We start from the raw sequence: 27,100 nt of genomic DNA, 5'->3' as shown, positions 1-27,100 counted from the left end.
AGCCTGGCTTTACATCCCTCTGACTTTCTAGTAATGAACTGTAGTGAACTCTGTGCCAGGTCAATAGCAGATATCTGCCCACAGAAAAGGCTGTAAGTGCCCCTTCTGGCATGTGAGCCATAGGTTTACCACCTAAAGTAGTCATTAACTTCTCCGTGTCCATTTTAAGTTTTAATGAGTTATTTACTTTTATGAGTTTCTAGACCTCTTTTTTTCCAATTAGGTAAACTTTCATATTGTTCTCGATTTTCTTGCATTTTTCCCCCTGGTTTTTCCTTCACTTCTCTCATGATTTTTGAGGTCTTATTTGAACTCATCTGAAAGCTCTTTTTAAACTTGTGGCCATTTGTAGTTTTTCTTTGCTGTTTTAGAAGGAGGTATAGTAGAAGTAGGTGTACGTGTGTGTGTGTGTGTATGTATATATATACAGTAAACACACAACATATATACACATACATACAGTAAACACACAACATATATATACACACACACACATATATATACACACACACAGAGTATACATGCAACACACACAACTTTGCTGTCCTGAATTTGAACACAGGTCTTCTCTTTCTATAATACCTATCTATAGTTGGGTTCTTTCTCTTTGACACTTAAAAAACATTAGTAGCTAATCCATTAGACTTGATTGTTAACTTTATGACTAGAGTTAGGCTGTGTTTCAAGGCTGTGAGGGATGATGCCTTATATTTCAGGATTTTTTGTGTTTGTTATTTCCTAGACCCTACTTAGTTCTTCCAGTTTCTATAATCAAGGGCCAGATTGACCCCAGGTGCTCCAAGTAGAACACTCCCAGTAGTTCTGCCACTTCATACAGAATGCTCACCTACCCCCTTGGATGGCAGCTGTGGGTGACTATATAACTAGCAGGGCCTTAGTTCCTCAGCAATTATATTCACTGTTGTTTATTCTTTTTTCACTTCTCCTCTCGTGAAACTGCACCTTGGGACAAAACCGATGTCTGGTCAGTGTACGGGGGCCCCTGAAATCCTTCCCTGTTTAGCTGTCAGTCCCCAGCTGTGAGCTGAAGCCTACATAGCTGGTCCCATGGCTCCCTGCCTGTTGATTCCATTGGTATCTGACACTTGCATGTAAACTCCTAGGTCAAACAGACAAGGTAAAGCCTTGCTTCCATGGCTTGAAACTTGTTGATTCCTAGGTTTATAAGTACTATCTGGGGATTCTGAGGTCAGAAAATTCAGAGACCTTCCGCCCAAATTGTTCTTCTTTACTTTGCCTCAATCCCAACTCTTTTCTGTTTTTGCCATTTTTAGGATTAATTCTGTGGAGTTTTTTTTTTTTTTTTTATTGTTTGTGAGGGAATTTTATTGTTTGTGAGGGATAGCAAGGTAGTTTCAAACCTTACTCTGCTGTCTTCCCACAATCCCACCTTAAATTTTATTTTATTTTTTTCAACTATTTTCTGAAATTTTGTGATTAAGATTCTCTCCCCACTTCCTCCTTCCCTGAGGTGGTACATAGTCTGATACAGGTTATATCAGTGCTTTCATGCATTACATATTTCCATATTTCCCATGATGTCACAGAAGACACATATCACACACATAATAAACACTCAGGAAGGAAATAATGTTAAAGATGGCTTTGATCTGGAATCAGACTCTAATAGTTTCTTTTTGACTGTGGATAGTTTTTTTTTTTTTTAATCACAAATCAGTTTAGAATTTTATTTGCTCATAATAGCAGTTCTTCACAGTTCATCATAATATTGTATTTGTTACTGTGTACACTGTTTTCCCTTCACTTTGTATCAGTTCATAAAGTCTTTTTAGATTTTTCTGAACTTAATGTGTTTGTCATTTCTATGGCACAACATTACAACCATATATCACAACCTGTTCATCCAATTGATGGACGCCTCCTCAGTTTCCAATTCTTTGCCACTAAAAATTGCTGCTAAAAATATTTTGATTAAATAAAACCTTTTCCCTTTTCTGATCTCTTTGGGAAACAGACCCAATCAAAGAGCATTTCTAATTTTACTTTGGTCCTGGTTACATATTAATCTCTAGAGTGGTTTTATCAGTTCACAGTTCCATCAGTAATTTTCCCACAATGAGTGAGGTGGCATCTCAGAGTTGTTTTAATTTGCATTTCTCTAATCAATAATAATTTGGAACATTTTTATGTGATTGTAGATAGTTTTTATACATAAATTTTAAGAGAGAAAATGGAGAAGAAACTTAAATATCAATCAGGATATATTAAGTATTTACTTGGTTCTAGCTACTCTTAAATACTGGGCAGAAGAAAAAACAAACAGATGACTTGTTGCATTGTATAGTGGAAAGCATAAAATTATAAAATTACCTTAAAACTTCTTTCAGATATTTTTAAAAATTGTGTAAATTTCTATTTTGTGATCAAAAATGGAAAGAACGGCTCTCTTGTTCTTATGAACTTTCTATTTTCCATCATTCTAATCTATACTAATTTGGTTATTTTGAGATTCATTAAAACCAGATTTATCACTCAGTCTTTGAGCTGGTAGATGTTTCCCAGTGGTGTGCCTGGTAAAATAATTTATGCTTTATGTATTTCCATTTTTTAAAAACATTTTAAACAATTTCTTTCTTTCTTAAATCTAGACAATGAAGAAAACAATAAATCAAGCCTTTGTAATTTTAGGTGATTTCTAAAGTAAATTAATGTTTGGCCTATAAAGAAGACAGTATAGAAGTAGAAACAATAAACTCTAATAATCTGTTTATTATACTTAGTCCTTGTCTCTACCAATTCTAGACCTCTAAGTTCTTCTACTTTCTTTTTCATTCTCCATACCTTTGTATATGCCTAAATGCACCCTCCATCTTCACCTTCACTTCTTAAAATCCTTAGTTTTCTTCAGTGCAAAACCCAAGTACCACAGTACACAGAAACAGATGTTTCCTGATTCCCACAGCTGTTGGTACTTTCCTCTTCATGTTTAATATGCATATATTTTATATTTACTTATATTTATATTTAAAATATATATATATGTAGTTTTAAAAACTTAAGACATCCATCACTCCCCCCCAACATGTTTTTTTTCTAAAAAGACTATAACCTCCTTGAGGGCAGAAACAGGTTTGTTTTTGTCTTGTACCCCCAACATCTAATACATGCACAAAAATGTTGAACTGGGTTCGTTGAATCTTTAGGAACAACTTCTGTGAAATAAAACATAAAAAATATCACTGACTCAAAAATAAGAGTTGGTTGTTGTTCAGTCGTCTTATTCATGTCCAGCTCTTCTCAACTCCTTTTGGGATTTTCTTGGCAAAGATACTAGATGAAGAAACTGAAACACAGTTTCATGACCTACACAGGGCAAGGTTTTGTCTGAGACCAGATTTGTAGATGAATCTTCCTGACTTCAGGCCTTATATTTTATCAACACTATGCCACCTGGTTACCAAAATAAGAGGATCTTGGTTTAAATCTCAGTTACTACCTGTGTGACATTGGACAAGTCATTTAATCTGTCTGGATCTCAGTATGCTTGTCTATACAAGGAATAGATTAGATAAATTCCTGAATATGATGATACCACTGACTGTGGATTTGCCAATTTGTATAAGAGCCTTTGAAGCTTGTCTACTAATGTAATTCATATTTCTTAGTGCTTTAAAGTCTTCATGGTGCTTTCCATATGTGAAGATAGAATTATTTCTCTTTGTCTATTTTAATGAAATCAATCAGCAAACTTTAACTGAAATCAATCAAGAGCTCAAAGCACCCCTACTTAACCATTAATTATGATAGTTCACAAGTCACTTGACACCACCAAAGACCATTGCCCCCGCCTTGGGCATTGCTAGGCAAATTGGCAGGCTGCAATTGTTTCCGTAATGTGCTTTAATCGTAAACTATTTTAAAAAGGCAGCACTCTGAGCTGAGCTGGAGGAGGACTCTGCTTCTTTGGCTTTGGAGAGGCCCATTACTTTCCTGGCGTTTGGAGGAGGCTTCAAGACCTGAGGAAGCCTCATGCCAGGGTGCTCAACCAGCTTCATTTCACTGGAGAAGCTCTTAGGGCTGGTAGGCTTATTAAGAATCTATCCCTTTATCTACATTTTCCACTTTTACTCTTTCCACCTCTTTGTAAATAAAAGCTGCTATAAGTAATTTTGACTTAAGCTATAATTTTTTGAAATCAACTCTCTTTAGTCAAAAACCCAAATTTTAATCCTTACACATAACTAACTACCCTGCATGGTAGGTGGGGCAAGTGAAGATGAAGAAATTTAATTTCTAAAAAGTTAATTGACTTGTATTTGATCAAAGAGCTAGGAAAATAGGATATCATATCTCCGAAATACAAATTTATCAAATATACCAGAATACCTTCCTGTTAGTCAGCTAACATTAATTAAGTGCTTTCTCTGTGGCCCTGCACTTTATTTTGTGCTAGATATACAAACACAGTGTATAATTTTCATAAAATCCAAGATCTCAAATTTTCTGAGAGAAATTTCAGGAAAAGAACCTCACTGACTCCCTGAATCAAGAAAGTGAACTCTTTTAAAGAAGATGCCATAAAGAAGCCTGTGAATACTATACACTGCATCAGAAGATCCAGAATGAATTTTGGAATGTAGTGAATTGAACAGAAGGGGGTTGAACACATTTATTTATTTTAAATGTAAAGCCAAAGGGGACTACCTCCTATTTGGCTTTTTGTGTGGCTACTAATCATTGGTTTTGCTTTCTTCCTCTTTTATCTATTATCTCCAACTATTGTAATTTCCCTTAAGATAGTGCAGCATTGTAAGTACCTTTAGCTAGAAGATCTTTAGAGGCATAATAAGCTGGATATTTGAAATAATTCATTGGGGAGATGAGGCATGTAAATCTGGAAGATTTCAACATCCTCAAAATTTTCCCAGTAGAATCACAAGTGGGATCGTGAAAGGGAATTTTTAAGTTCCCTTTGTCTATTTTAAGTTAATAAATGAGAAACTTGAGGTACCCTTTACTTAACAAAAGAGAGTTCACAATTACTTAGTCATTAACACTTAGTCCTAAAAGACCACAAGCACTGCCTGTTCCTGGGCAGTGCTAGGCAAATTGAGAGACTTTGATTGGTTCCTGAGATGTGATACACAGCCCACAGTGAAAGGGAGGAGAAACCAGAGAGACAGGAAGTGACATGGAGAAAACTGCATATAAAAGCAAGCTGAGGGCATTCACTTCTAATGCCTTGGTGACTCTTGCTGAGGGAGGACTTCTGCATTGGTGTCTCTGGGTTGGAGGGTCTTCTGCATTGGAAGGATTCTTCTGCCTTGGACTTCTGCATTGGAGATTGATTCTGTGCTGGTAAGACTCTTGCTGAAGAGAATACTATGTCTCCTGGTTGGAGATGGGGACCTGAAGGAGCCCTTGTCAGAGTTGAGCTGGATTTCTTTTGGATCAGCAATTATAGGGTATTTAGATAGGCAATGTTTTCTACCTTCTGCCTACATTTCCCTCTTTACTATCTCTACCCTGCTGTAAAAAGCTACTAAAGCTACTAACATATTCATAGTTTTAATTTTTTAATTTTTATAAATGGCCACAGTAATTCTTTTTAACTCAAGAATTTAGTCAAACTATATTTAACCTTTACAACAGAGAATGAAACAATCTGTACCTATAAGATATATTAGTCTATGCAGAATAAATGTACAGAATAATAAATGGTATATTATATATCTGAAACCATCAGCAAACATCATCTGCAATGGGGACAAATTAGAAGCCTTCCCAATAAGATCAGGAGTGGAACAAGGATGCCCATTGTCACCTCTATTATTTAACATTGTACTGGAAACACTAGCAGTAGCAATTAGAGAAGAAAAAGAAATTGAAGGTATTAAAATAGGCAATGAGGAGACCAAGATTCACTCTTTGCAGATGATATGATGATCTACTTAAAAAATCCTAGAGAATCAATTAAAAAGTTAGTGGAAATAATCAACAACTTTAGCAAAGTTGTAGGATACAAAATCATCAGCATTTCTATATATTTCCAACATATATAAGCAGCAAGAGTTAGAAAGAGAATCTATCTGCCAAGACAAACAGAGGAATTTTATGAACACAACTACGAAACATTGAGTGCTCATGGGTAGGATCCTACCCAAATTAATTTACCTATTTTAGTGCTATACCTATCAGACTACCAAAAAACTTTTTTACTGAATTAGAAAAAACAATAGCAAAGTTCATCTGGAAGAACATCAAGGGAAATAATGAAAAAATGGTACTAAGGAAGGTACTAAAGGAAGGAAGGTATTAAACTATACTATAAAGCAGTGGTCATCAAAACAATATGGTACTGGTGAAGAGACAGAAGGGAGGATCAGTGGAATAGACTAAAGGTAAGCGACCTCAGCAAGATACTCTATCATAAACCCAAAGAACCCAGCCTTTGGCACAAAAACCCTATTTGACAAAAACTGCTGGGAAAATTGGAAAACAATGTGGGAGAGATTGGGCCTAGATCAACATCTCACACCCTATACCAAGATAAACTCAGAATGGGTGAATGACTTGAATATAAAGAAAGAAACTATAAGTAAATTAGGTGAGCACAGAATAGTATACTTGTCAGATCTATGGGAAAGGAAAGATTTTAAAAATCAAGTAAGAGTTAGAAAAAAATCATAAAATATAAAATAAGTAATTTTGACTACATTAAACTAAAAACCAATGCTACCAAAATTAGACGGGAAGCAACAAATTGGGAAAAAATCTTTATAACCAAAAATTCAGACAAAGGTCTAAGTACTCAAATATATTCATATATATGAGGAGCTAAATCAATTGTGCAAAAAGTCAAGCTATCCCCCAATCGATAAATGGACAAGGGACATGAATAGGCAATTTTCAGATAAAGAAATCAAAACTATCAATAAGCACATGAGAAAGTGTTCTAAATCTCTAATAAATGCAAAATGCAAATCAAAACAACTCTGAGGTATCACACCTCACACCTAGGAGATTGGCTAAAATGACAACAGGGGAGAGTAATGAATGTTGGAGGGGATGTGGCAAAATTGGGACATTAATGCATTGCTGGTGGAGTTATGAATTAATCCAACCATTTTGGAAGGCAATTTGGAACTATGCTCAAAGGGCTTTAAAAGACTATCTGCCTTTTGATCCAGCCATAGCACTGCTTAGATTATACCCCAAAGAGATAATAAGGAAAAAGACTTGTACAAAAATATTTATAGCCGTGATCTTTGTGGTGGCAAAAAATTGGAAAATGAGAGAATGTCCTTCAATTGGGGAATGGCTGAAGAAATTGTGGTTTCTGTGGTAATGGTGTTGGTGATCTATTGTGCTCAAAGGAATAAAGAATTGGAGGAATTCCATGTGAACTCGAATTGATGCAGAATGAAAAGAGCAGATCCAGGAGAACATTGTACACAGAGACTGATACACTGTGGTACAATCGAACATAATGGACTTCTCTACTAGCAGCAATGCGAGGATCCAGAGCAAGGCTGAGGGACTTATGAGAAAGAAAACTAGCCACATTCAGAGGAAGAACTGTGAGAGGAGAAACACAGAAGAAAAACAATTGCTTGAACACATGGGCTGATGGGGATATTATTGGGGATGTAGACACTAAATGATAAGTCTAGTCCAACTATCAATAATGTGGAATTAGGGGAGTTTGGGGGAGAGGGAAAGAACATGAAATATGTAACTATGGGAAAATATTCAAAACAAAAAGCAAATAAATAAATACAGAAATATAAAAAGAAAGAATAAATGTATAAAAAAAGAACAATGCCAAAATATACACAATAGTGTATATATATATAGAGAAGAAGGGGCACTTATTTGGGGGATCAGGATAAGCTTCCTTTAGAAGGTGGTACTTGAGTTGTGTCTTGAAAGAAAAGAGTGCTTCTTTGAGGCAGAGTACATTCACAACATGGAGGACAGTTGATGCAAAGAGAGAAGCGATGAAAGATGGAGTGTTATGTATGAAGAACAGAGAGAAGACCAGTTGTTGGAATCTCACAGTACAGGAGTGGGTTTAGTAGGATAGGTCCTGGTTGTGAAAGGTCATATAAAAGCTAAAAAAAGGATTTTATATTAGATTCTAGAGTTTATAGAGCTACTGGAGTTCATAGTGACATTAAGAAATTTGTTCCCTTAGGCAAATAGTGTGAAGAGACTACAGTAGGAAGAGATTGTGTCAATTAAGTAGGTTCTTACACTGATCTAGATGAGAAGTGATGAGGACTTGGTCTAGGGCAGTGATGGGCAACCTAGGGCCCACGGGTCAGATCCCTCTATCTGGCAACGGTGAGGCATTATTCCTAATCTGACAAATACAATGAGTAGGATACAATACAATGAAACTTTGAAAGAGTTGCCTTGGAAACAGACTGATAGATGAGCATTTCCTTTCCTTTGGCCCCCTCTTTAAAAAGTTTGCCCATCACTGGTCTGGGGTGATAGCTGAATTGATTTGTAGTATGTTGTTAGAGGTAGAAATAGCAAGATTTGGTAATTGATTGGATAGGTGGGATGTGATAAGATGAGGAGTCCTGATTAAAGCCAAAATTAAGAACTTGAGAGCTTAGAAGAATAGTAGTGTCTCCAACAAAAATGAAGACGTCTGGGAAAAGCAGGAGTTTAAGGGGAAAATTAATGAGTTCTATTTTGGCCATATGGATTTTGGGATGTTTGATAGGCTGCTGGGGGGACAGCTAGCTTGGTGGACAGAGTAGTGGGCTTGGCGTTGGGAAGACCTAAGTTCAAATCTGGCCTCAGAATCTTACAGCTATATAACACTGGGCAAGTCAACCCTGTTTGCTCCATTTTGTCTATTGAATGAGTTGCAAAAGGAAATGGCAAACTACTCTGATATCTTTTGCCAAGAAAATTGCAAATGGAGTCATGAAAAATTGGAAATAACTGAAATGAATGAATAACAACTTTAGGCAGTTGCTGATATGAGTCTAAAACTCAGAAAAGTCTATATATAGAAAATTTTCAAGGGGTTTTGAGATGAAGAGAAGAGATTTCTCATAGCTACCATATGGAACAGGATTGCATGTCAAGTGGGGAATGTGGGTAATGGGAAAGGGCTAAGCTGATGGAATTTAGCTCAGGAGTAATAATACATTACGTAATAATAAATCAGGGCTTTATGACAGTTGCTGAAATGCTAGATTTATCTGAACTTTGACAAAAGGCATTGCTGCCGCCCACTAAGAACTCTATTTAGATATTTTTAGTTGCCTTTTCTTCCACTAAAAAATGAATATGAAAAATGTATTATCAGTAATGCTGTAAGTTAATTGGAATTCTAAAATATGAAGATTCCTTTTACCAGTTCTGGTTGATACTTCTGCAACTAGTTTTTTTAAATGCATGATTTGTTAGAGATTTATGTATTATAATTAATCTGCAGAAAAACAGGACAGGAAATTTCACATAACTTTTTAAGGCAAAAATAATTTTTTTGCAAAAAAAGATAATGTTATTAAACTTATATATGAATACACTTTCTCTTTGTTCTAGTGAATAATTTTATTATTTTTTATTTTTTTTTAATTTTAAACCCTTAACTTCTGTGTATTGACTTATAGGTGGAAGATTGGCAAGGGTAGACAATGGGGGTCAAGTGACTTGCCCAGGGTCACACAGCTGGGAAGTGTCTGAGGCCGGATTTGAACCTAGGACCTCCGGTCTCTAGGCCTGGCTCTCAATCCACTGAGCTACCCAGCTGCCCCCTAGTGAATAATTTTAATTTGTATTTTTCTTCATTAGATATCAGACATCCTGAAGAACTCTCTCTCTTAAAAAAGCCCAAAGATCCAACAAAGAAAAAAAAGAAAAAACAAGATGACCACTCTGAAGATGAGGCACTTGAGTTAGAGGGACCACTAATCACTCCTGGATCAGGTAAGACTGAGGAGAAAATGAAAGTTATGGAGCTAATTTCCTTGTCCATCCCAGTTTATGAGTGAATTTTTCTTTCTTAATACATGCTTTTTGTAAAATGAACATGATAAAAAGCCTGATTAATTTTAACATATGCTTAAAGTGTTCAGTAAGCCTAAAATAACTAAAATTTTTCCAGCCGTACACAATTTTCATTGATATTTTAAAAAATCCTTTCTGTTAGTCTTGGTCATTCTTTCCTCTTTTCATTAATCTAGATAAAACATTTTTCTTTGTGGCAGGTGCCTGCTATTCAACAAATGCATTCTCCTTTTAAAAAACATAACAAGAATATTGGTATTAAAATTTATTAAATTAAGACTACCTTATTTGCTTTTTATTAAATAATTATCAAACAATTATTTAGTTATCTCATTTATTACATAAATTTTATTATAATTATTATATAAATTTTTTGTTATAAATTTTGTTAAATTGGATATATTATTTATCTTTTTAATTATTTAGAGATCTGCTTAATTTTCCCTTAAACCTAGTTTCATTTAACTTTTCATTTAACTTCTAGAAATGTCAGCACACTTGTTGCCTACATGTTATAGTGAGAAACCTGTCACTTTAAAATCTGTTGATTATTTTTTATTTCTTCATAACAACCATCCACTGAGTATCCACCGTTGGGGAGGGAGGTACTTTATTAGACAATATTCAAGATGTAAGGAAAGTAGTACATAATAGTTGAGACATCAAGCTGGAATAACTTAATTTCTCTGGGCTTTGATTTCCTTATTTATGAAAGGAGGGAATTAAAGTAATTGATATCTCTGGTCTCTTCAAACACAAAATATATGACCCTGTGAGTAGATTAAAAAAAAGGCACAGAACATTCTCTTTGGCCTTACATTTCTTAATGGCATACCTTTTCTTACTGAAGTATATACCATTACTATCTGATCTTCTCCAAAGAGGATCTCACTCTGATTATGTTCCAATCTAGAGTATGTATAGAAAAGGAATATTTTAGAAATAGAAATATCATGTAGCTCTGAATCCTGGAATTACTTTCCTCAAGTTATTTGGGGGAGAAAGGCATGCAAGCTAGCAACGGATTAGGTACAACAGGATAAAAGTTGGGAAACAGACTTTTCCTTTATGTTTTTATCATTGACAAATAACTGAATACATACCATAGCAAAGGCATTGTGGCCAATATGGTTTTTGGATTAGTTTATGATTTAATTGGAGTGATGAGACTGGTATACAAGGAAAATATTAAAAGTAAATAACTACAATAAAAATAAAAACAGTAATAAGTAGGTTTAAGATTTGCAAAGTGCTTTATTAATATTATCTCATCAAGAATGCTTAATTGTACCATGTAACTGCTTGTGTTATGTACCAGAAGAATAATATAGGCAAAAAGGATTTCAAAGGAGGAAAATGTCAATTATTGCTATCATGGACCATGTCAGAAAGGGAATTTGATAGATGGGTTGAGAGAGGAGGTAAGCATCCTAGATGGTAGAATAACATTAAAACAGGAAAGGCAGGAGACATGTTTGTATTCTAAGTGAGCTAGAGTATAGTATTTGTGTAAGGGATAATATAGCAAGACATTTTACAATGCAGGCCATGGGAAATTATTTATTCATTTATTATTTATTCATCATTATTTATTTATTTAAGTGATTAAAAGGGAAGATTTTAACCATTCTCTTGTCTTATCTTAATCAAACCTTAGAACATGGAATTTGGAAGCAGGTTGTGAAAAGACCAGAGGATAGGGATTGGGGATAATGTACAGAGTAAAAGAAGGAAAAAACGAGAAATGGTTGTGTTAGGATTTGTAGGAAAATATAGAGAACAGTGATTCTTTAATTTTTCCAGAAAAATAAAATTTTAGTGACTTCTGGTCAGTTATGAGCAAAATGCATAGCATAAGTATGACATACTTTGATTTGAATGATTCATACTTATGTGTTAAAGAAAATGTAGAGAGACAGTTCAGGGGGTGGTTAAGGAAGATATGCGTTTTGAACAATGTTTTAAGTAAGGAAGAGACAATTTAGGGAAGATTTAGATGAAGGGGAATTAACATAGAAAAAATAATACAGAGGTCAATAATGAAAATAAAATGATTTTTTTTAATTTTTAAGAAAATTTAAAAAAGATTTTTCCATGTTTTCATAGTTTGTTTTCTTCCCCCCCTCCAGATCCAATAAGCCCTTCCACTGTATTATACAAATGTTATCACTTTTACTTACTTCCCTATTATTCATTTTTGCAATAGAGCAATCTTTTAAAACCAAAACCCCAAATCATATATCCATATAAACAAATGTTAAGTCATTTGTTTTTCTTCTGTGTTTCTATTCCCACAGTTCTTTCTTTTGATGTGGATAGCATTCTTTCTCATAGTCCCTTGGGATTTTTTATTAGCAAAGTCCATTACATTGTATTGTTCTACAGTGTTTCACTTTCTGTGTATAATGTTCTCTTGGTTCTGCTCATTTCACTCTGTATCAGTTCCTGGAGATTCTTTTAGATCAGTGATGGGCAAAGTTTTTAAAGAGGGGACCAAAGGAAAGGAAATGCTCATCTGTCAGTTTGTTTCTAAGGCAATTCTTTTGAAGTTTCATTGTATTGTATCCTACTCATTGTATTCCTCACATTAGGAATAATGTCCCAAGGCCAGATAGAATACTTCAGGGGCCTGCATCTGGCCCACAGGCTGTAATTTGCCCATTACTGTTCTAGATCATATAGAAGTCCTCCAGTTCATCATTCCTTTACAGCATAGTAGTATTACCATTACCATTACAGCATAGTAGTATTCCATCACTATCAGATACCACAATTTGTTCAGCCATTCCTCAATTGATGGACATCCTCTCATTTTCCAATTCCTTGCCACCACAAAAGGCCCAGCTATGAATATTTTTGTGCAAACATTTTTTATTATTATTTTTTTTAGGGTACAAACCTAGTAGTGGTATTTCTGGATCAAAGGATTCTTTTTCTGCATTCTTTTAAAGCCCTTTGGGCATAGTTTCAAATTGACTTCCACAATGGTTGGATCAATTCACAACTCCACCAGCAATGCCTTAGTTAGTGTCCCAATTTTGCCACAACCCCTCCAACATTTATTATTTTCATTTACTGTTATATTGGCCAGTCTGCTAGGTGTGGGGTAGCATCTCAACGTTGTTTTGATTTGCATTTCTCCAATTATGAGAGATTTATACCACTTTTTCATGTGTTTATTGATAGTTTTATTTTTGTTATCTGAAAATTGCCTATTCATGCCCCTTGACCAGGTAAATGAGTTTTGGTGAAAATTATAAAGCTTTTTGTCTGGAACCCCAGGCATTTAACTAAATAAAAAACTTTTCAAGGCACTTGTGACAGACTCTTGTCTCATGGTATAATGGAAAGAGGATGATCCTGACAAGTCACTCTTAAGAGCTTAATTTATCATTTATGTAAAATGGCTATAATAATCCATACACTTCTTATTTCATACCTCATCCTTTGTAAAATTTGAAGCACAACAGGGGCAGCTGGGTAGCTCAGTGGATTGAGAGCCAGGCCTTGAGACAGGAGGTCCTGGGTTCAAATTTGGCCTCAGATACTTCCCATCTGTGTGACCTTGAGCAAGTCACTTGACCCCCATTGCCTACCCTTACCACTCTTCCAAGGAACTAATACACAGAAGTTAAGGGTTTAAAAATAAAAAATAAAAAAAAATTGAAGCACAACATAAACTGCTATTATTTGCAATAATTATTTGAAACTTTCAGCTTTTTCATTTCCAGAAAAATGGCATATCACTGATCGCAAAAATCAATTGTAAGTTAACTATGTAAGACTTAAACTTAGGACTCTGGTCCTTAGAATTTTATAAAGTTTATTAGGATTATTTAGATAGGTAAAAGCAGAGAGAGAGAGAAAAGGCCTAGTGTAGCTAGCCACGTGACTTCTACAGCAACACCCCAGCACGCCAGTTCCTTGGCAGGATGCCTGAGACTGAGAGTGAGCACTTCCTGGATGGCCTCTTTACACCTAGATCAAATTCAGAATCATGTCCAGGTCAAATGTGTATGTCACCGTCCTGTAACCCACACTTGGTGACATAGGGGACACAAACTCACACACACTCATGTAGTCCCAAGTACCCAATCATTTCTCTCATACTGTCCTGGCTTCTGGGTCAAATGTTTATCAGGGGATGAGGTCAAGATCCTAGAAAAGTAAATTTCCTTCACACCGCTACAAGTAAAATAAAACTTTGTAACTAATTTTAATCGAATCTCTTTTTTGGAAATAAAAATATTGATCCTTAACTTGTTTATTTTTAAAATTTAAAATATAATTTTATTTAGTAATTATAAAAGATCAGGTTAAATCCAGCTTTACAGATTGTGTGACCCTGAGCAAGTTACTTTTATCCTCTTAGTGCCCACAGGCAACAGTAGTACTCTTAAGTTGCAGATCAGAGACTGATGCTCATTGGTAGGATTTTCCCAAGTTTCCCATATCATTGAAATCATAGATCCAGTTCAAAACAGAAGAAATTAATTTTATGTTAAAGGTAATAAAGGTGTAAAAGGCCCAAAGGCCACATTTGAACCCAGGACCTCCTGACTCTAAGCCTGACTCTTAAAGCATTGAGCCACCTAGCTTTCTCTTCATATTCCATTAAAAAACAAACAAACAAACAAAAAAACCTTTACCACTTTACCAACAGTGTGTATTGATTAAAAGGTAGAAGAGCATGGTAAAATCTAGGCAGTGGTAGTTAAGTTACTTGCTCATGGTCACATGGCTAGGAAGTGTGTGCGGGTAGATTTGAACCCAGGACCTCTGATCTCTGGGCCTGGCTCTCAATCCCCAGAGCCACCTTGCTGCCCCCTCATCCTACATTTTTAATGAACAATCCTTCACAATTCAAATTGTTGACTTTTGAAAGATAACTTTTAACCTCTTATTTGCTTTAAAAAATTTCTATTTCAGATGGAAGCTAAAGTGCTTTTCCTTTCTTTCAGTATCCTATGTGCTTTTAAAAAAAAATGTCTTAGTATCACTTCTTAACAGAAGACTGGTAAGGGCTGGGTAGTTGGGTTAAATGACTAGCCTAGGGTCATACAGCTAGAAAGTGGTCTGAGATCAGGTTTGAACCCAGGTTTTCCCAACTCCAGGCCTGGTGCTGAATACTCTTAGCCTGTAGGTTCTTGATTCGTTCTCTTTGTTCTCTTTCCAGTATTCCAAGGCATTTACATGATTTACTAAAATATTATCATTCAGATTCTTTTGTTTCATTGTTTTTGTGAAACCAGTAATTCTGACTGACTCATTAAGCCTTCTCTTCAGTTGCTTTAGTTTATAAAGACCTTTCAGATATTCTTCTAGATTTTCCTTCTTTTTGAATTTGCACTTATATTTTTCTTCATTGAATACTGTGTTCAATTTCTGCCAAATTATACTACTTCATTATATTTTGTAAGCATCTATCTGTAAGCTGTTGGTTCTTTTTTTCTTTTTTAAAAGAATCCTAATTTCTGTCTTGTTACATTTTTGTTAAAAGGAAAGTCTAGTTGTAAATGTAGTATTTTTTGTTCCCATTAGAAATTTTTCCTGACTTTTACCCCATAGAATTCATTGCATTTGAACTCTATTCCCTTCCACTTATGTGTTTTTTGAAATTTACTACATGCTTTTTAATTTAAATTTTATTTTTAACACATTTCCATATTGGTCATTGTTTTAATAGTAAAGTCATACATAACCAACCCCCCAAAATAAAACCATAAATACACTGATGTGAAAGATGACTTTAACAGTTCTTTTCCTGGAGGTGGACAGCATTCCACGTCATAAGTCTTTCAGAATTGTCTCAGATCATTGTATTACTTAGAGTAGATAAGTTTTCACAGATAATCATCATCCATTATGGCTGTTATTTTATACAATATTCTCCCAGTTGTGCTTATTTCTCTCTGCATTAGTTCTGCAGATCTTTCCAGCTTTTTCTGAAATCATCTGCTTATCATTTCTTATAGGACAATAGTATTCCATTACCAACAGGTATCACAATTTGTTCAACCATTCCCCAATTTATGAGCATTTCCTCAATTTCCAATTCTTGCCACTACAAAAAGAGCTGCTACAAGTATTTTTTGTACAAGTAGACCCTTTCCCCCTTTTTAGACCCACTAAGGTTATTACTGGGTGTAGTTCCAAATTGTCCTCCAGAATGGTTGAATCAGTTCACAACTCCACCAAAAATTCATTAGTGTCCAAATTTTGCCACATTCCCCCCAACATTTATCACTTTATTGGCTAATCTGGTACCTCAGAGTTGTTTTAATTAGCATTTCTCTAATCAAGAGTGATTTATCACATTTTTTCATATTATTGATGGCTTTGATTTTTCATCTGAATATTGCTTGTTCATATCCTTTGTCCAGTTGTCAATTGAGGAATCGCTCATATTCTTATAAATTTGATTTAGTTCTCTATACATGTGAGAAATTAGACCTTTATCAGAAACATTTGTCATAAAAAATCTTCCCCAAAAGTAGGAGCATGAATCATGTAACCATGTTAACTTTTCTAAAAAATGAATATTAATAAATATTAAAAAAATCTTCCTCAGTTTGTTTTCCTTCTAATTTTGATTATAGTTAGTTTTGTTTGTACAAAAGCCTTTTAATTTAATATAATCAAAATTACTCATTTTACTTCTCATAATACTGTCTAGCTCTTGTTTGGTCATAAATTCTTCCCTTCTCCAAAGATCTGCCAGATAAATTATTCTGTGTTCCCCTAATTTAGTTATGGTATTATTCTTTATATCTAAATCAGACTTTCATTTTGACCTTATCCTGGCATATAGAATGTATTGGTCTATATCAGTGATGATGAACCTATGGCACAGGTACCATTTGGCATGCAGAAGTGCTCACTTTGGGCACGAGACCATCCCTTCCCTCTCCCCCTGGGGTCAGAGTTTGTTACTAGAAAGGCAGAGGGACTCAGCCCTTCTCTCCCATGCCTGACATTTTTCATATCACCCGCCCCTCTACCCAGTAGCCCAATGGGAGCTCATAGATGGCAAAGCTGGAGGGGAGCAGAGGCCTTAGACCACTTCTCCTCCTCTCTATATTTGCTAAAGAAATTCCTCATTTCACCTGCCCCTCCTCCACCTAGCAGCCCAATGGGAGTGCTTTCTTTCTCCCCCATGCCTCTTGGGGAAAGGAGAGGCAGGGCTTGCCAGGCACTTAGTGGGGGGGAGGGGCATGGTTTGAGCTATCTGGGTGGGATTGGGCATGGCACTAGGTCTGGGGGTGGGGTGGGGTAGGGACAGGGCTTAGCATTCTCTCTCTAAAAAGTTCACCATCTCTGGTCTATACCTAGCTTCTGCCTTATTGTTTTCTAATTTTCCCAGCAGTTTTGATGATTGCTGCTTCAGAGTACATTTTGAGATCTAGGCCTCCTTCCTTCATATTTTTTTTTCATTAGTTCCCTTGATATTCTTGATCTTTTGTACTTCCAGATAAATTTTGTTATTATTTTTCTAGTTGTTTATAATTATATTATAATATAATAATTACCTCAGCCTACCCATGAGCAATTAATATTTTTCCAGTTGTTTATTTGTGTGAAAAATGTTTTGTAATTTTGACTGTCAGGAAAAATAAAACCACCGCACTGATGTAGACAATTTAGATGAATAAAGTCAAAAATCTCCAAGTCAAGGTAGAAAGTTAGATTTCATTGGAAGAGGGCCAAATCTCCCAACAAAACCATTTTCTTGAATGTATTACATAATACACAAGAGACAATACAAGGTGGCAGAGACACAGTTTATATGCTAGTACATTAACAAAATGAATATTTCCATACAAGGTGCATGACTTATATCTCCATACAAGGTTCGGGACTTATATCACACAAGACATAACATCATATAGACCTTAGGAAACAGTTACCCAACAACAAAGCTGTTTTGCTAGTTCATTTAGGAAAACCCATATTAGTCTAAAGGCAAAGCAGTACTCTTATTTAGACAAATAATGATGACCATTACCTAAGACTCATCTGATCTGGAGTGGGGGAAGAATGTTACTTATGGTTAATTCCAGAAAGGGAAGGGTGTAAATGTTTGCAACATATCTGGACATGAAAGTCAGATGGTCAGTAAAGGGAAGTACAAACTCCATAACTAACAAGGGAGGGGTTGAAAATCCCATTAGAAGTTTTATGCTTTAAATCCTTAAAAATAGTCATGAATTTTACTGATTATAATTAAGATTATGATGGGATTATGCTAATCAATCTAGAATCACAATATTGATTATATTAAGCATCATTATCACTAAAATCCAATCATGTATAAGGGGTAAGGGTCTATCTTCTCCACAGTTTATATAATTCCCTTGCCTTGTGTAAGAGGTAAAAATTATGGTTGGACTGGATTTTTTTTGTTTTGTCACCAGGAATTGATTTTCACAATTCCAAACTAAAGATCCAAAGTCAGGATGACTTATGGTAGTTTATTTACAAATAGGAAGAGTGAAGGTCGGGAAAGTGTGTGTGTGTGTGTGTGAGAGAGAGAGAGAGAGAGAGAGAGACAGACACAGTCAGACACACTCAGATCTGGTCCAAAGGCCCGAATCAGGCAGGGCTTCAGAGGCCCCAGCAAAGTGGGGCATAGAGGTTAATTAAACAAGGCTTCTAGCTATGAGACCTCCTCCCTAGCCTTGAGGCTAGTGCCTCAAGAAAAGCCAGGGATAGGGAGTCAACCTTAACTTGCCCACATCACAATTCAAAGGAAGCAGTCTGAGGTCTCAAACCTGAGCTCAAAGTGCAAATGACAAAATCCCCTTCACAGGAAGTTACCATCATATTTAAAAGATAGTTCTTTGCGTCACTTCCTGAGTCCACCCTCCAGTTTTACCTGGACGAATGGCAGCCTTTAACCTTGCTTTGGCATACTAGGGAGCAGTCAGTTGTTTTTGATTTGTCACTCACTAGCACATGTGAGTCATAAGACCCACACCCCCCTCCTCCCCTCACCACTTAATTCTAAGTTGGGTGGGGTAACATATTCCTGGTGGCTGAAGTCTAAAGAATGAATAGGGGTGAGCTAATTCCATTTTCATACTTGGCAAGTAGATTTCCAGGTATTTTGTATTGTTTAGAGTGATTTTACATGGAATTTCTCTTTCTAACTATTGCTGCTGGACTTTGTTGGTAATAAAAAGAAATGCTGATGATTTATGTGGATTTATTTTGTATCCAACAACTTTGCTAAGGTTATTAATTTTTTCAACTAGTTTTTTAGTTAATTCTCGAAGATTCTCTAAGTATACAATCATATAATCTGCAAAGAAAAACAGTTTAATTTCTCCCTTACCTACTTTAATTCCTTGAATTCCTTTTTCTTTCCTTACATTTCTAATACAATATTAAATAATAGTGATGATAATGGGTATCCTTGCTTCACCCTATCCCCATTGCAGATGATACCTGCTAAAGGTTTTATGAAAATACTACTTATCATTTTAAGAAATGGCCCATTTATACCTGTGCTTCCTAGTGTTTTTTTTTAACACAATTTTAGTATTTATTTTTTAGAAAAGTTAACATGGTTACATAATTCATGCTCTTACTTTCCCCTTCATATCCGCCCCCATGGCTGATGTGTATTTCCACTGGTTTTAACATGTGTCATTGATCAAGACCTATTTCCAAATTGTTGATAGTTGCATTGGTGTGGTAGTTTCGAGTCTACATCCCCAATCATGTCTACCTCCCCAATCATGTCTACCTCAACCCATGTGTTCAAGCAGTTGTTCTTCTGTTTCGACTGCTGTAGTTCTTCCTCTGTATGTGGGTAGTATTCTTTTCCATAAATCCCTCAGAATTGTCCTGGGTCATTGCATTGCTGCTAGTACAGAAGTCCATTACATTCGATTTTACCACAGTGTATTGGTCTCTGTGTACAATGTTCTTCTGGCTCTGCTCCTTTTGCTCTGCATCAGTTCCTGGAGGTCTTTCCAGTTCACCTAGAACTCCTCCAGTTTATTATTCCTTTGAGCAAAATAGTATTCCATCACCAGCATATACCACAATTTGTTCAGCCATTCCCCAATTGAAGGGTATTCCCTCCTTTTCCAGCACAGCTATAAATATTTTCATACAAGTCTGTTTATCTATGATCTCTTTGGGGTACAAACCCAGCAATGGTATAGCTGGATCAAAGGGCAGGCATTCTTTTATAGCCCTTTGAGCATAGTTCCAAATTGCCAACCAGAATGGTTGGATCAGTTCACAACTCCACCAGCAATGCATTAATGTCCCAATTTTGCCACGTCCCCTCCAGCATTCATTACTCTCCCCTTCTCTCATTTTAGCCAATCTGCTAGGTGTGAGGTGATACCTCAGAGTTGTTTTGATAGGGCTGAAATAGCTCAGTTGGGAGAGCGCTTCCTAGTGGTTTTTTTTTTTAAATTTTTTAAACCCTTAACTTCTGTATATTGACTTATAGGTGGAAGATTGGTAAGGGTAGGCAATGGGGGTCAAGTGACTTGCCCAGGGTCACACAGCTAGGAAGCGGATTTGAACCTAGGACCTCCTGTCTCTAGGCCTGGCTCTCAATCCACTGAGCTACCCAGCTGCCCCCCCTAGTGTTTTTAATAGAAATTGGTGTTATATTTTATCAAAGACTTTTTCTATGTCTATTGAAATAATCAGGTTATTTTGGCTAGTTTGATTATTATTATGGTCAATTATGCTGATAGTTCTCCAGCATTCCTGTTGTAAATTTGCTCTTTATTGGTGATGAGTTCAGTGTTTTCATTTTTGTTGATTATTTGCTTTTCTGCTTTCCTTTTTAAAATCAAATTTAACCAACACTATTTTGTGTGTGTTTTCATAAAACCAATTCCCTTAGTTTAATTAGTTCAATGGTTCAGTTAGTTTAATGTTCTCTTTCAATTTTATTAACTTTAATTTTTAGGATTTCTAATTTAGGCCTTTAATGTGGATTTTTAATTTGTTCTTTTTCTAGTTTTTTTAGTTGTATGGCAAATTCATTGATGTACATTTTCTCTATTTTATTGATGTGTTTTGAGATATCCTTTTTTTCCGAGGGACTGCTTTGCCTGTCTCCCATAAATTAAATAAACTTCAGGAAGAGATAGCATGTAAAACAGTACTAATAGGGGACCTCAACTTTCAGATCTAGAGAAATCAAACCAAACAATTGAAAGAAGTAAAGGAAAAGTTAGAACTAATAGATCTCTGGAGAGAATGGAATGGCAATACAAAGGAATACACTTTCTTTTCAGCAGTACATGGCTCCTACACAAAAATTAACCATGTGTTAGGGCATAAAAACTTCATAAACAAATATAGAAAAACAGAAATAATAAATGCATCCTTAACACTTATAATCAATAAAGCTCCATGGTAAGATGAATTAAAAATTAGTTGGAGACTAATCTAATGGTTAAAAAGGGGTGAGTCAAAAAACAAGTTATAGAAAAAATGAATAATTTTATTAATCAGTGACAATGAGATAAATTTACTACATACTTTAAAATATTTAATATTTTGTTTTTGTTCTAATAACATAAAAATACTTTTTAGCATTTAACATTTTCTTTTAAAAAATTGAGTCCTAAATTCTCTCCCTCTCTCTAGTCCCCTTTCACTGAAATGGCAAGTAATCTGATACAGATTTTTACATGTAAAATCATGAAAATAATTTTTTGAATACATTTCCACCATAAAAAAGTGGGTATAAATATTTTAGTACATATACATCATTTTTATTTTTGCTTTTTAATCTTTTTCAGGTACAGAATAGTGTTCTTAGTCAAAAGGTATGCTATTTTATAGCCCTTTGCCATAGATCCAAATTGCTCTCTAGCATTGTTTAATAAATTCACAACTCCTCCAACATTAATGTCTGTTTTCACATGGCCCCTCCAAGTTTTGTTATTTTCCTTTTCTGTCATAATAGCCAATCTAAGTGTGAAGTGGTACCTCAGTGTCATTATAATTTACATTGCTTTAATTAGTAACGATTTAGAGCATTTTTTGTCATGGCCTAATTACTTTGTCAGAAAACTATTAATTTTTATTTCTCAATTAAGCAATGATGACTTCTTAGACATTTGATTCATTTCTTTATGTATTTAAGAAATGGGGCCTTAATTAGAGGCATGATGTAAAATTATTTTTTCACCATTATCATTATTACATATTGCTTTCCATCCTATTCTTCTTCCTGTTTATCCTGCTCTCTCCTTTTATCTTGTCTCAAAAACTTTTTGCTTCTAAACATCTCTCCCCCTAATTTGCCCTCTCTTCCGTACATCCTCTCTGTTATCTCCTTCCTTTTCTACTTCTATAAGATTTTTATGCCCAGGAGTATGTGTGTTTTTCCCTCTTTGAGCCAATTTAAATGAGAGTAATTTTCAAGGCCTCCCCCATCTTCTCCTCTACTGTAAAAGCTCTTTCATGCCTCTTTTTTGTGAGAACTCATATCCTTGCCTTATATGTATACTATTTCTAACTGCCCTAATAATGACAAAAATTTTAGGAGTTACAATTAATCATCTTCCCATGTCAGTATGAAAATAGTTTAACCTTATTGAATCCCTCATAATTTCTCTTTCCTCTTTAACTTTTTATGCTTCTCTTGTGGCTTGTTTTCAAGAATTAAGGTTCACTTCTTGTCCTTTCATCAGGATTGCTTTAGAATTCTTATTTCATTGAATGCCCATTTTTTTGTCCCCTGAGAGAATTATACTCCAATTTTCTGGGTAGGTGATTTTTGGTTGTAGTCCTAGTCCTCTGTAGTAACATTTTGGCTTCTTTGATCCTTTAACATTTAAGCTGGTAAATCTTGTGTTATCTTGTTTGTGGTACCACAGTTTTTGAATTTTTTTTTTTTAATTTGAACATTTATTAATATTCAATTTTAACCTGTTTACATGCTTCATGCCCCTACTTTCCCCTTCACACACCCCCCCCCCCCCCCCCGCTCTCTCCCCACCCATGGCTGACAGACATTTCCACTGGTTGTAATATGTGTCCTTGTTCAGGACATATTGTTCTTAGTTGCATTGGTGTGGTAGTTTCCAGTCCACATCCCCAATCATGTCCTCCTCAGCCCATGCATTCAAGCAATTGTTTATCTTCTATGTTTCCTCTCCTGCAGTTCTTCCTCTGAATGTGGGTAGCGTTCTTTACCATAAATCCCTCATAGCTGTCTTGTGTCATTGCATTGTTGCTGATACAGAAGTCCATTACATTCTATTTTACCAAAGTATATCTGTCTCTGTGTATAGTGTTCTTCTGGCTCTGCTCCTTTCACTCTGCATCAGTTCCTGGAGGTCTCTCTCCAGTTCGCCTGGAACTCCTCTAGTTTATTATTCCTTTTAGCACAATAGTATTCCATCACCAGCATATACCACAGTTTGTTCAGCCATTCCCCAATTGAAGGACATACCCTCCTTTTCCAGTTCTTTGCCACTACAAAAAGCGCAGCTATAAATATTTTTGTACAAGTCTGTTTATCTATGATCTCTTTGGGGTACAAACCCAACAATGGTATGGCTGGGTCAAAGGGCAGGCATTCTTTTATAGCCCTTTGAGCATAGTTCCAAATTGCCAGCCAGAATGGTTGGATCAGTTCACAACTCCACCAGCAATGCATTAATGTCCCAATTTTGCGACATCCCCTCCAGCATTCATTACTCTCCCCTTCTTTCATTTCAGCCAATCTGCTAGGTGTGAGGTGGTACCTCGGAGTTGTTTTGATTTGCATTTCTCTGATTATTAGAGATTTAGAACACTTTCTCATGTGCTTATTGATACTTTTGATTTCTTTACCTGAAAATTGCCTATTCATGTCTCTTGCCCATTTTTCAATTGGGGAATGGCTTGATTTTTTTATCCAATTGCTTTAACTCCTTGTATATTTGAGTAATTAGACCCCTGTCAGAGTTTTTCATTATAAAGATTTTTTCCCAATTTGTTGTTTCCACTCTTCTGATTTTGACTACATTGTTTTTGTTTGTACAAAAGCTTTTTAGCTTAATATAATCAAAACCATTTAATTTGCATTTTATAATTTTCTCTAACTCTTGCTTGGTTTTAAAATCTTTCCTTTCCCAGAGATCTGACAGGTATACTATTTTGTGTTCACTTAACTTATTTATAGTTTCCCTCTTTATATTCAAGTTATTCACCCATTCTGATTTTATCTTGGTGTAGGGCATAAGATGTTGATCTAAACCTAATCTCTCCCATATTGTTTTCCAAATTTCCCAGCAGTTTTGTCAAATAGTGGATTCATGTCCCAAAAGTTGGGCTCTTTGGGTTTATCATAGACTGTCTTGCTGATGTCATTTACCCAAGTCTATTCCACTGATCCTCCCTTCTGTCTCTTAGCCAGTTCCATATTGTTTTGATGACTGCTGCTTTATAGTATAGTTTAATATCTGGTATTGCTAGGCCCCCTTCCTTCACATTTTTTTTCATTATTTCCCTCGATATTCTTGATCTTTTGTTATTCCAAATGAAATTTGTTAGAGTTTTTCCTAATTCAGTAAAGAAGTTTTTTGGTAATTTGATAGGTATGGCGCTAAATAGGTAAATTAATTTGGGTAGAATGGTCATTTTTATTATGTTAGCTCGTCCTACCCATGAGCAATCAATGGCTTTCCAATTGTTGAGCTCCAGTTTTATTTGTTTGGAAAGTGTTTTGTAGTTGTTTTTGTATAATTACTGTGTTTGTTTTGGTAGATAGATTCCCAAGTATTTTATATTGTCTAGGGTGATTTTAAATGGTGTTTCTCTTTCTACCTCTTGCTGCTATGATGGTGAGGAAATATATAGAAATGCTGATGATTTGTGTGCATTTATTTTATAACCTGCAACTTTGCTAAAGTTGTTGATTATTTCTACCAGCTTCTTAGTTGATTCTCTAGGATTTTTTAAGCAAAGAGGGATAGCTTAGTCTCCTCATTGCCTATTTTGATACCTTCAATTTCTTTTTCTCCTCTAATTGCTATTGCTCGTGTTTCTAGTACTATGTTGAATAATAGAGGTGATAATGGGCATCCTTGTTTCACTCCTGATCTTATTAGGAAGGCTTCTAATTTATCCCCATTGCATATAATGCTTGTTGATGGTTTTAGGTATATACTGTGTATTATTTTTAGGAAGGGTCCTTCTATTCCTGTACTTTTCAATGTTTTCAATAGGAATGGATGCTGTATTTTGTCAAAGGCTTTTTCAGCATCTATTGAGATAATCATGTGATTTTTGTTTGTTTGTATGTTGATATTGTCAGTAATGGTTTTCCTAATGTTGAACCATCCTTGCATTCCTGGTATAAATCCCACCTGATCATGGTGGATGATCTTCTTAATTACTTGCTGGAGTCTCTTTGCTCATTCTATGCTTGCAGTATTTTCCTCCTTGTCCTGAGAGTTCTGGAATTTGGTTTAAATTTTGGTTTAAACAGTATAAGTTTCTGCAAGTTTTTATTATGGGATTTCTTTCAGGAACTTTCAGGAACTGATTAGAGAATTCATCCAATTTCTGCTTACCCTCTGATTCTAGAATATCAGGATAGTTTTTCAAATAATTTCTTTGAAAGATAACATCTAGGTTCTTTTTTTGATTATGCTTTCAGGTAGTCTAATAATTTCTTAGATCTCTCTTCGATTTATTTCACAGATCAGTTTTTTCCCCAATGACATAATTAACATTTTTTCTTATTCCTTTGATTTTTTTAAATTTCATTTTCTTTCTTTTAAACCCATACTTTTTTTTTTTTTTTGGCTCTTTATTGGTGATGAGTTCATCGTTTTCATTTTTGTAGATTATTTGCTTTTCTGCTTTCCCTTTTAAAATCAAACTAACCAACACTATTTTGTTTGTGTTTTCATAAAACCAACTCCTAGACTTAGTTCAGTGGTTCTCTTATTTTAATTAGTTTAATGGTTCTCTTTCAATTTTATTAACATTAATTTTTAGGATTTCTAATTTAGGCTTTTAATGTGGATTTTTAATTTGTTCTTTTTCTAGTTTTTTAGTTGTATGCCCAATTCATTGATCTACATTTTCTCTATTTTATTTATCTTTTTCTTTTGTTATATTTATTCTAGTTAGTTAAGACTTATTATAGTTTTTTAAATTACTTTCATCTTTTTCTCTCAAAAAGGTTTTAAATAATTTTCATTGCTTTTCATTTGTTTACCTGAATTTTAAACTTCATTATCTTAAATGCCCAGCCAATGATTAAATAGCATCTTTGGGCATCCCATTGCTGAATTTATCCTGGGAGTATAAATGTTGCCATAGTTCTTTCATAATTTTTATAAGTAGCTCATGTGTAGTATTGGGTGCTTATTTCATATTACTATATCAAACATCTTTGATTTGGAATAAAATAAAATAATAATATGAACAATAAAAACATAACAATTTGATTTCTGGACATTTCACCCTCTCCCCAAAGTTGCATGTTTATTTTTAAATTTAAGTGAATTAAAAAAAAATCTTAATTGATCTCTCCCATTTCCTGCCTTCTTGGTTAACTTAATTGGTAAATGAATCTGACTAATATACATATTGGTATATGTCACTGTCTTCTTGTTATTGTATACAGCAGAGGTTCTCTAACTTTTTAGTCTCAAAGCCCTTTTATAGTTTTAAAAAATATTACTCTTCCATACACAGTCCCTTCCCCACCCCCCAGGACTTTTTCATGTGGGTTACATATGTATGGATATTTATGTTAGAAATAAAAATATCTTAATATTATTTATTAAATAGTTTGACCCCTTGCTATTGACCATAGAAATAGTGTTCATTTTTTCCTTTTTCTGGCAGTCCAGACCCTTCACAGACTAGGTCAAACCTAGAAACTTATTTTACTTGAATCCATTTCATTTGCTCTCTATTCTAATGAAAATCAAATAATAGTTGTTTCCTAAGTTCATCCTCTGCTAGGAAGGAACTTTATAATTACCCCTTTTTAGAACCTTCCTTCCTTCCTTCCTTCCTTCCTTCCTTCCTTCCTTCCTTCCTTCCTTCCTTCCTTCCTACCTTCCTTCCTTCCTTCCTTCCTTCCTTCCTT

At 35.0% G+C, this 27,100-nt stretch overlaps 1 protein-coding gene across 1 annotated transcript in view; it reads left to right on the top strand.

Moving 5' to 3' along the window:
- FERMT2 (FERM domain containing kindlin 2) overlaps positions 1–27,100 on the top strand; it is a 138,163-nt gene that overhangs the window by 54,041 nt on the left and 57,022 nt on the right. The window contains 1 exon segment of the mRNA XM_044659948.1: positions 9,802–9,936. Within this exon segment, the coding sequence (XP_044515883.1) occupies positions 9,802–9,936 (135 nt within the window).

This window comes from Gracilinanus agilis, chromosome 2, assembly GCF_016433145.1.
Source record: "Gracilinanus agilis isolate LMUSP501 chromosome 2, AgileGrace, whole genome shotgun sequence".
Classification (NCBI taxonomy): Eukaryota; Metazoa; Chordata; class Mammalia; order Didelphimorphia; family Didelphidae; genus Gracilinanus; species Gracilinanus agilis.
Note: the sequence above shows the minus strand (reverse complement) of the source record. Positions and strands in the feature narration are given on the sequence as shown.